The sequence below is a fragment of the Tupaia chinensis genome, unplaced genomic scaffold (assembly GCF_000334495.1).
Source record: "Tupaia chinensis unplaced genomic scaffold, TupChi_1.0 Scaffold000164_1, whole genome shotgun sequence".
Taxonomy (NCBI): domain Eukaryota; kingdom Metazoa; phylum Chordata; class Mammalia; order Scandentia; family Tupaiidae; genus Tupaia; species Tupaia belangeri.
The window spans coordinates 1,920,782-1,932,339 of record NW_006159638.1 but is presented as its reverse complement, the minus strand read 5'-3'; the positions used below and the strand labels follow the sequence as shown (position 1 = coordinate 1,932,339).

Here is an 11,558-nt window from a genome sequence, read left to right as displayed (position 1 = left end):
AAAATAAATTTAAAGAAAAACAAGGGGGAATATTTATAGAAATGTATATTATATATATATATATAAATTTAATTTTGTTTATTATCATTATGTTTTTAATTCACCAGAGAGAAGAAGAGAAAGTGAAAAAGTAAACCACCAGGTCTGGGATTTGAACCACAGTCAGCCATGTGGAGTCCAGTGCCTTAACCACTGCACCACTTGCTGGCCCCAAAAACAGGTTCTTTAAATAAGTAACTACTGGGTTCAAATCTTGGTTCCACCATTTATTAGCTAGGTCTAATGCTGTTACATGTAATAAACAGAAATAACAGCACCTATTGCACAGTATTATGAGAATTAAAATGACTGAATAAATGTAAAGTACTTAGAATACTGCCTACAAGAATAAGGCAAGTGTTCACTGGCAGTCATACACCACATAAAGATGTTTTGGCCAGTTATGGTTATCATAAGTGATGGTAGTTACATAAGGAGCATGCAGGTTTTATCATATACCGTCGGTTTGTTGCTGGCTTGTCTAGGTTTATGTAAGTAGACTCTATGATGTCTGCCCAACAAAAGTGCCTAATGGTATATTTTTCCAAGAGTATCCCTATCATTAAGCAATGAGTGACTGTATTAGTATTTTAATATAATAAGCGTTTAATTACTCTTTGTTGAAGGAATTAAATAGCAGTTCCCATTATAAAACATATCCCAAATCTATGGCAGAAATTCAAAAATTCAAAGATATAATAGCAGAGAGGGCAAGCATAGATACCAGATGTTATATAGGAAAAGGTGGAGAGTAGGGGATGGATGGGAGGGGCTCAAGGAAAAAACATATAAGAATGTAAAGTTATCTGTTGAAAATGACATATGGTAATATCTTTGATTGACATGTACACATACAACACATGTACACATGCTGAGAAAAACCATACTGTATGCTATAAGATGTACAATGATTAGGCTAGCCAGGGGCATGGAGCCCACATGGCTGACTGTGCAGTTCAAGTCCCAGACCTCTGGGCTTAAAAAACATACCAGGCATGTATACATGCATGTCTGAAATCCTGAGAGAAGAATGGAAGAGAAGGGTTTGTGGCATGGACATTTTTCTTGGGGGGTGGGGTGATTTCTCACTTTTTATCTCTCTCTCTCTCTAGTGAGCATATGCACCCAATAGCCAAACTAAAAAAAAAGGATAAAAATTACCTCTACTAGTAGCTTTCCAAAAGTTTTCCTTTCCAGGGCATATTTGGTAGCTTCATCCAAAGCTCTTTGTGCTAATCCAACAGCACCGGCTGCTACCTAGGAGTGTAACATTGTATAAAGCAAAAGTTCATGATGTCTTTAAAACACACAATATACAGCTATTTGCCTAAAATTCTAAATTAAGGGATTACTAATAGAGAAAATAACTCCTAGTTTAAGGCAACAGGAAAATTGGAAAGGGGAGGAAGACAAGAACTTAAGTTTATACTATTTATGAATTAAAGGTAACAGAAGGCATTTCTAAGGTACAGGGTCTTAGCTGAGAGAACAGTCCTTACTTCTCTTTAAGAGAAGTGGGCAATTTGTGCCCGTTTTTCTCCCTTCTTAGGAGAAACATACTTAATGAGTATAGTAATAGAAAATGGATATACAGAAATAGTAATTATCAAGTTAAGTATGGGTTCCCTCTCTGACAATCTAGCAGCAACTATGATAAATTCGCACTGTTAAAATGATTTCTGTCATTTCCATAAAGCAAAAAAGTTGAATAATTCTAAGATATAAAGAAAACAGTATTTTCCACCTTTAAAATAATCATATATTAAAAAAGTAAAACGCACCAACCATAAAATGTTAAAAGAAAATTACTTATTTAATGTAATATATAATAGATTCTATAGAACTCATATTACTTACTGGAGGTCTAGTTTTATCAAAAGCTCCCATTGCAATTTTGAAACCAGCTCCCTCACCAATTAAAACATTTTCTTTAGGCACTCTCACATCTTCAAAGACAATTCCTCTTGTATCAGAACATCGCTGGCCCATGTTTAATTCCTAACAAGAAAATCAATATATTTTAAGGAAGACTTTATAAGCTTGCATCAACTTTTGCTTTAATCATTGTTTTATGGCTTTTTGCAATTATCTAAAACAGGGGTGAACAAAGTATGGCTTCTGATACCTGTTTTGAAAATAAAACATTACTGGAATACAGTCTCATCTATTTCTTTAAAAAAAAAAGGTTCACCAACTCTGAAATCAACAATAAAGACCTATAAAAATATAACATTTACAAAAACAAATTTCATTATATGTTTGAAAGCTATCTTTTTTCTAATCTGAGAGAGATAGATACCCACAACAGGGTCTTCACACCACAATCCGCCCCCCAGTTTCAGCTGGCCTAGATCACAGGGTGCCAGGAGTACTCAGGTAGGTCCTGGGACATGAACCCAGAACTTTACCCATTTGGGTCCAGTCACATTACTACTGTAGTACTGCCTAGCCACAAAAGGTATCTTTTTTTACAAGTGCCAAGAAAAACATTTCAGGGGATCTGCAGATGGCATAATGGTTATGTCACTGGACTCCCACACAGTCAACTGGTTTGAGTCTGGGACCTGGCAGCTTAAACTCACAACAGGCGTATGTGCATACATGCTCAAGATCAAGAGAGAAGAATGGAGGAGTATGGATTGCGGCATCACTCTGGGGGGTGATTTCTCGCTTTCTGTCTCTCTGTCTCTGTCTTTCTGGTGAGCACACGTGTGTCCTACAGCAAAAACTTCTCTTAAAAAAAAAATTCACAAATATAATCTGATTTGGGACTTAATCTTAGCTTACCTAATACAGCTAGTAAAGTCATCTACTTAGTAAAAACTGATTTTCTGTTTTCTTCAAGTGCTTTCTTAAAAACAGGTTTATAGGGACCAGCAGTTAGCATAATGGCTATGTCGCTGAATTCCCATGTAGCTGACTGCGGTTTGAGTCCCAGACCCGGTGGCTTAAATTCAGGCTGGGCGCGTGTGCCGGGCACGTGTGTGTGCGTGCCCAAGATCCCGAGAGGAGAATGGAGAAGGGACTGCGGCGTGGCCATCCCCCCCGGGGGTGATTTCTTGCTTTCTGTCTCTCTGTCTCTCTCTCTGTCTTTCTGGCAAGTGTACGCACCCTATAGCAAAAACCTCTCAAAAAAAAAAAAACAAAACAAAAAAACAGCTTTATGAGGTAGAATTTACATACAGAAAAGTTCATTCTTTTGCCATATATATTTCTAATACTTTTGACAAGTGTACATGTGTGTAACCACCACCACAATCAAGATACAGGATATTTCAGCACCCCAAAAATTTACCTTGTTCTCCCTTTGTAGTGAATTCCCTTATGTTATCCCTGCTCCCTGACAACTACTGATCTGATTTCTCTCCATACAATTTTCCTTTTCCAGAATGTCGTGAAAGTGGGACAAAAAGGTCAGCCTTTTGTGTGTGACTTTTCACTTAGCATACTGCTTCTGGGACTCATCTATGTCACTACATGATCAATACTTTTTTTGACTGCTGAGTAGTATTCCACTAAATGTATGTACCATATATACATTATCCATTCACAGTTCACACACATCCCTCTCTGCTTTCTGTCAATCATTAAAGATGCTATAAACACTCGTGTATAGATCTTCATTTCAATTTCTTGACTAAACACCTAGGAGTACTGGATATGTGCTAAGTTTATGCTTAACTTTATAAGAAACTGCTAAACTAGCTAAATTCCCTCAACATTTTGTTTTGAAAATGTTCAAACCACCAGAAGACTTGTAATGGTAGTATTATGATTCACTAAAGATCTTAATTAATCTAAATATTTTCAATAGCAAGCACAGCTAGGATGGAAAAAAAAAGCAAAGTATCCAGGAAACAAGAAATGGAAAATTATTTGTTGACGATAATACGTATGTTGATGTGCTTGACTGAGCCAATATACAGTGTATTCCGGATGGACAATCTCATTTTGTATGCTATAGTGAGATATAGTAAATTAATATAAATAAATAAATTTAAAAAGAGTAGTATAATGAATACTTATGTACCCTTTATCTAGATTTACAAATTGTTGACATTTTGACAAATGTACTTTATTTCTCTTTCTGTATGTAACTAGTAGCATTGTCCTGAATCATTTGAGCAAATGCACACATCAAAACTCTTTGTCTTTTTTTTTTTTTTTTTGGAGGGGTTTTTGCTATAGGGGGCGTATGCTAGACAGACAGACAGACAGACGGAAAGCGAGAAATCACCCCCCTGGGGGGATAGTCATGCCGCAATCCCTTCTCATCCATTCTCCTCTCAGGATCTTGGGCACGTGTGCACAACACCCACCCAGAGTGAGTTTAAGCCACTGGGTCCAGGACTCGAACTGTGGTCAACTACATGGGAGTCCAGTGACATAGTCACTATGCCAACTGCTGGTCCCCAAAACTCTTTAACAACAGTAACAAATCAAAATTTTAACAAACAGGATAAGGAACAATGGCAAATGGAGCCATAAAATAATCCTTTAATTTGCTGGCTTCAATATTAATAGTTGATATCCAGGTTTGAGGAAATAGTGACAATAAAATATATTTTGTTCCTGAAAGAAAGCAACATCCTTTTATTTTTGTCTTTGTAAGTTAATAAACTCTAGTACCTAAGACTACCATTCAGAGGTAAAGAGAAAACACTACTCACTCTTTCCTGTACTCATACTCACCCCCAAACTCCACTAACGTTTAAAATCATAATGATTCCAGGACTGAGGCCAGTAGATAGTACAGTGGTTAAGGTGCTGGATTCCCACGAGGCCAAACGTGGTTCAAGTTCCAGACCTGGCTGTTTGCTTTCTCACTTTTCTTCTCTCTCTCTCATTCTATGTGGTCAAATAAAAGGAAAAAAAAAATGCTTCCAGGACTTATATAAACAATGTATTTCTAAAACACCAAACATTCTGAAAATATCAAATCTCACGAGAGTGAAAAACCCATTTGTTTAAGAAAAAGACTTAAGGAGGCTTAACTATATAAAATGCAATTATCTATCTACCTCACTAGAAGCAGGCTCCTCAAGGACAGGGATTTTTGTCTTTTTTGATCCTTATGGTATCCCAGATATGTAGAATACTGTGTAGACTGTTACATGCACTCAAATAATAAGTACTAATTGAATCTGATTTTTTAAGTAAAACAGTTGGGCAAGAAAACAAAAAAGTAAAACTAAGGGCCAATTTCATAGCACAGTAGTAATGGGCTTATCAAGAAAGCCTACATGGTGACTGATGTCTGAATCCTTGGCCCAGTCAGTCTGAAACATGCCAAGCATATGCAATAGTGCCCAGCATCTGATGGGCTAGAAGACTGAAGGAACGGGTCTGCAGTGAGACCAGACCCAGGGAAAGGTGCTCATAGCTCCTTCTCTCATGCACATGCTCTTTCATGAGTAAAGGGGGGAAAAAAAAGAAAATGAAATTATAACAGCAAGATTTAGAAAATCAGGAGTAATTTACTACTGAAAAAAAATTAAAGCTGTTAGGCACTTTACATTTTCTAGAGAAGGGCCATAAGCCGAATTGCTAGCAACCATTCCTCAGAAGGAAATGGGATTCATTACATAAATAAAAAACTAATTTCTTACAAGTAAGAGTCTTAGTACTTATATTTTGTTACATATGACAATATCAGCTTTATTTGTAATGTGGTGTCTACTTTTAATATCTCCTCTCCAAAGAAAATAAAGCACAATAATGCCAGAAACTGCAATGGGCAAGTTCCTGCAGACCTCAGTACTGATCTCGACTCTGCCTCTAAGATGGTGACCTTGAGTAAATTATTTCACTTGGATCTCACTTTTTCTTAAAAGAGCTATATATTTTATTTTACTTATTATTATTTTCCAATTCACCAGAGAGAGACAGAGAGAGAGGGAAAGTAAGAAAGCAGTCATCAAGTCCAACACTCAAACTGCAGTTAGCCATGTGGGAGTCCAACACCTCAACCACCAAACCACCTGCTGGCCCCTTGTGTATCACTTTTAATATTTAGTGAACAGACTGAAGTAAAATAACATGTAAAAACATGTAAAATTCTGTGTCATAGATACCAGCAGGTGGCGTGGTAGTTAAGGTGCTGGATTCCCATGTGTCCTCTTATTCGAGTCCTGAATCTGAGCGATTGCTTTCACACTGTTTCTCTCATGAGTGCTTGTATCACAGTTAAAAAAAATAATAATAATAAAAATTAAATTACTAATTATTAAAATTCTGTGACATAAAGAAGTTATCTGTAACATAAAGTTTGTTTCACATAAAATTCTGTGACATTAAGCTTCTTAAATACTTATCCCTTTTATTGGGTCATCAGAAAAGTCATGCATATTCTTTTCTATATTTTTCTATGCAAAATTATATCATGACTTTTCCAACAATCCAATATATACTCTTACGCATTGAAAGTGTGGGTACAATGGAGAGATGCTAACAGGTTTTAATAAAGCAGGATTTTACAAATACACGTAACAGGTTTAGAAATTCATTTAACTTGATCCATTCAAATTAGTTTTTCCAGGTCCGGCTATGCCACCCTATTCTTTTTTTTTTTTCTTTTTCTTTCTTTTCTCTCTCTCTCTCTCTCTCTCTCTCTCTTTTTTTTTTTTTTTTTTTATGGGGAGAAGAGGGCAAGGTGCCAGGTCCAGGATTTGAACCATAGTCTGCCATGTGGGAATCCAGCACCTTAACCACCACGCTATCTGCTGGCCCCAATGCCACCCTATTCTAATGAGTGATCAGATAATCCGAACCTTTATCCATCTGGGAAGAAGAGGATATATTCATGTAACCTTTAAGTAATTTGTTTTTTAGGTATTTATTTCTTCTGAGAAAGAGAAAAGAGAGACACACACACACATCCTGAACAGTGTCTTCATGCCACAATTTTCCCCCAGCCTCAACCTGCCAAGATCACGGGCACACTCATGCTCACACAGCCTGTATTGGAAACTGTGACTCGTGAACTCAGGACCTTCCCACATGACTTCAGCATCAGAGTGCTGTGTTACCACTGTGCCACCAGTGCTGGTCTACAGTAACTCTTACTTTCTATAATTCTCCTTTTCCTTAGATTAAAAATATCATTTGGTCACTATTAGCTTTTCTTTTTTAAAAATTCATTTTATGAAAAAGCTTGAAAATTGAGTCTCCTCTTCATATTCTCAGAGTTGTAATCTTTTTTTACTTTCTCTCATTATTATTATTATTATTTAGGTTTTCATTTTAGGGTGTGTGCACTTGCCAGAGATAGAGATTGTGAAAGAGAAGGTGAGAAATCATACCCAAGGGGTAGTAGCTATGCTGCAATTGCTTCTCCATTCTTCTGGGATTTAAGGCGTACACATGCCCAGCGTGATTTTCAAGCCACCCAGTTTGGGACTCAAATTGTGATCAGCCATGTGGTAGCCAGTGTCTTAACAACCATGTCCCCTCTGGCTCCCAGAGTTGTAATCTCACTGGGATTACTTTAATGACTTTGTTTCCTTCCCTCTTTGTTTGGTCAAGCTTAAAACTCTTTTCTCTTTATGCCACTTTTTAAAAAAAATAATAATTTTACGTATCATTATTATTTTTAAATTTGTAACAGGGCTTGTGCCCTCACCAGAAACGACAGAGAGAGAGAGAGAGAGAGAGAGAGAGAGAGAGAGAGAGAGAGAACCTGCTGGTCCCTCTTTAGGCTACATTAGATAAGGAATTATCCCCAAATATTCAGATTGTAACACTTTTCTCTTTTTTTTTGAGAGATTTTTACTATAGTGCTGTGTGCTCACTGAAGAGACAGAGAGAGATGGAGGGGAGAAATCACCTCTGGGGGATGGCCACGCTGCAATCACTTCTCCTCCACTCTCACAGGATTTTAGGCATGCACACACACGTATTCCATGTTGAGTTTCAAGCTGCCAGGTCTGGGACTTGAACTGTGGTTGGCCATGTGGGAATCCAGTGACTTAACCACTACACCACCTGCTGGCCCCTGTAATACTTATCAAATAAGCTAATTTTTCCCTCCAGAAAAATTTTCTCAGAAAGATTGTGAAATGAAACATAAGGGAAAATAAATATAAAACTTCCAAATCTCTTCAGACAACAAATTTACTTACTATGCTTTCAACAAATAAATTATCATTCGATCGATAGTTTTATTTACTAGTAGTTTAAAAAAGAAAGGTGAAAATCATTTTCTCGTTTCATATAAATTATGTAGCTTGGGTTATTATATGAGTATAATTTATTAATATTAGAAAACTACTAATTGTACTATTAGATTTCTCTCAACTTGTTGAATTTTAACAGCTGCTTTATTTTTTTATTACTTGATGATACATGTTGAGCATCCCTAATGAAGGTCCCTTAGCATAGTGGTTAAAGGAGATGGATTCGACATGGCTGACCATATAGTTCAAATCCCAGCTCTGGCAGCTTGGAAAATATGCCTAGTACATGTGTGTGTTGTTTGTGTCCCAAACCTGATTAGCCAGAAGAGAAGAGATTACAGTTTTAAAAAAACCCATTAGGTGGTGTTTTCTCTCTCTCCCTCTCTTTCTCTTGGTCTCTCTGTTTCTCTCTGGCAAAAGCATGTTCCCTCTGGCAATTAAAAAAAATGTTAAATTACCTTTTGCTATTTATATAAAATTTTCTTGCTTTTCTATATCAAGACTCCCTGCTATTCTTGCACTTTTTTCATGCAGTGATTTTTCTTAGTGTTATATGATCACAGGTAATTCACTTGGGTCACATTGTTTTATTCTATACAGTGGGGATAATTGTATTTTATTCTAGTGAAAGGTTGCTATGAGGATATGATCAGCCTCCTTCACAGGTTGGTATCATGAAAAGCCACTCTCTTAAAACAACTTGAAATGACTAATTCACTGGACCTTGAAGGTTTTTTTTTTTTTTTTTTGAGAGTTTTTTTTGCTATAGGGCCTGTGCACTCGCCAGACAGACAGGGAGAGACAGAGAGACAGAAAGTGAGAAACCACCCCCCATGGGGGATGTCCACACCGCAATCCCCTCTCCTCCATTCTCCTCTCAGGATCTTGGGCACGCACACACACGTGCCAGGCATGAGTTTAGGTCACGGGGTCCAGGACTCGACCCACGGTCAGCTATATGGGAGTCCAGCAACACAGCCATTACGCTAACTGCTGGTCTCAAAATGACTATTCTTAATATCTGCAGCAACATACAGATTACTTCATCTGGCATCATCAAAACATAGCTTTTTTTAAAAAAAAAAAAAAAAAGCTAAAACAAGATGCTTTCATTAAAGGAAACTAAATAGTAATTTTGATATTTATAGTTGAAATAATATTTGAGGCATTAATCACTGATAAATACACACTTTACCTTTCTTCCAATCTGTATTCCTGGGGTATCTGCTTCCACAATAAATCCAGTAAAGGCTTTACCAGCAGGAGCCTTGGGATCTGGATCAGTACGTGCCAATAAGAAATACCTAACACAAACATGAGGATGATGATAATGATATAAACGAGACATGGTGAGTAATAACTTAGTTAATTTTCCCAACAATCCCAGTTTTATTACCATCATTTTATAGATAAGAAAATCAAGAATTGGATAAGCTTAGAAACTTGTCCAGTCATATACCTAATTTGTGGCAGAATGACTATTTCAACCCAAATCTACTTGTAACTAACAAGGTATTTAGTTTTGTTTTGTTTTCTTCTTTTTTTTTCGATAACATGAATATAAAGTTATCTGGAAAAGCAGAGCAAACAGGACTGTCTCTGAAAGGGAATGATATGAGACAGAAACCTCTACGTTTTGACTACTATCCCCTTTATGCAGCAAAGAATGTTTTTATTATAGTTGAGTATTATAAATATTTGCTAGATTTACCCTACAGAAAAATTTTCTCAGAAAGATTCTGAAATGAAATGGAAAGAAAAATAAACAATATAAAACAGTCAAACCTCCTCTTCAGACAACAGATTTACTTTCTATGCTTTCAAACCAATAAATTACCATTCACTCTATAGTTTTATTTAATAATAGTTTAAAAAAGAGGTGAAAATCATTTTCTTGTTTCATATAAATTATGTAGCTTGGGTTATTATATGAGGAGTATAATTTACTAATATTGGAAAACTACTAATTGTACTGTTAGATTTCTCTCAACTTGCTGAATTTTAACAGCTTATTTTTTTATTACTTGATGATACATGTTGAGCATCTCTAATAAATATCCAAAATGCTCCAAAATCCAAAACTTTTGGAGCCCCAACATGATGCCACAAGGTGAAAATTCAACACTTTACATCATGTGACATGATGCAATATAAAAACTACTGTGTAAAATTACCTTTAGACAATGTATATACAATATATATGAAATACAAGTTGTATTTTGTTTTTAAAGTTGAGTCCTATCCCCAAGCTGTTTCATGAATGTAAAATATTCCAATATCCAAAATGAAAAAACTCACAAATCTGAAACATCTCTGGTCTCAAGAATTTCAGATAAAGGATACTCAACCCGTATTATACAGAGTTACTTAAAAATAAGAATACAGCACTTTGGGACCAGTTGGCATAATGGCTATGTCGCTGGACTCCCATGTAGTCAAATGCAGTTCAAGTCTTGGACCCAGTGTTTAAACTCACGCCGGGTGGGTGGGTTTGTGTGCAGACCAAGATCCCAGAGGAGAATGGAGAAGGAATTGCGGCATGGCCATCCCCCTGCGGGGGGTGATTTCTTGCTTTCTGTCTCTCTCTGTCTTTCTGGTGAGCATATGCGCCCTAGAGCAAAAACCTCTCCAAAAAAAAGAAAAAAACCAGAATACAGCTCTCTGTAAAACTGTATACATTTAATGTATTCTTAATTAAAGAATAGATATGTTCAAAATAAACAACTTACTGCTTTACTTGCTAGAAAACTGTACTGTAGAGAGGTCCAGTAGGTGGTGTGGTGGCTAAGGTGCTAGACACTCCCACATGGCCGACCATGGTTTGAGTCCTAGACCTGGTGGCTTGCTTTCTCACTTTCCATCTCTCTCTGTCTCTCTCTGGTCAAATTAAAATAAATGAATGAGCAAATAAAAATAAATAAATCATTTTTTTTTAAATTTAAAAAGAAAGAAAACTATACTGTAGAACACGCAAATACATAGAATTTCTGCAGACAAGGAAAGGCAGGCCATTTATCAATTATATATTATTCCTACTGCCAAAAAAAAAAAAATCTTTTAGAAAGTGACTATATACTTGCAGTGATACTTAATACAATATTTTCCATGTCAACTTAACACATATTGGACAGGACTGCTATAAAAGTTGTCCTTATGTTGAACGAAATTATACATTTTTCTAACTTTCACCCATTAATTTTAACCTTCTTTCCTGAAGTAAACATATAAGCTTGTTCTTCTTTCTGTGGAATACTAGTTCAAAAATTCCAAGATTCTTCCAAAGTACCAAACCCAATTCCTCTACTTTTCATATTTCCTAGGCTCTTCTGAATTAGACACATTCCT

General features: G+C 36.3%; 1 protein-coding gene across 2 annotated transcripts in view; it reads right to left on the bottom strand.

The window, feature by feature from the left end:
• Positions 1 to 11,558, bottom strand: part of ACADM (acyl-CoA dehydrogenase medium chain) — a 40,857-nt gene that overhangs the window by 13,094 nt on the left and 16,205 nt on the right. For both annotated transcript variants that reach the window (XM_027770868.1, XM_006146055.2), the window contains 3 exons: positions 9,409 to 9,517; positions 1,897 to 2,037; positions 1,201 to 1,296 (listed from right to left, as the gene is read on the bottom strand). In XM_027770868.1, the coding sequence (XP_027626669.1) occupies positions 1,201 to 1,296; positions 1,897 to 2,037; positions 9,409 to 9,517 (346 nt within the window). The remainder of the gene's footprint in view (positions 1 to 1,200; positions 1,297 to 1,896; positions 2,038 to 9,408; positions 9,518 to 11,558) is intronic.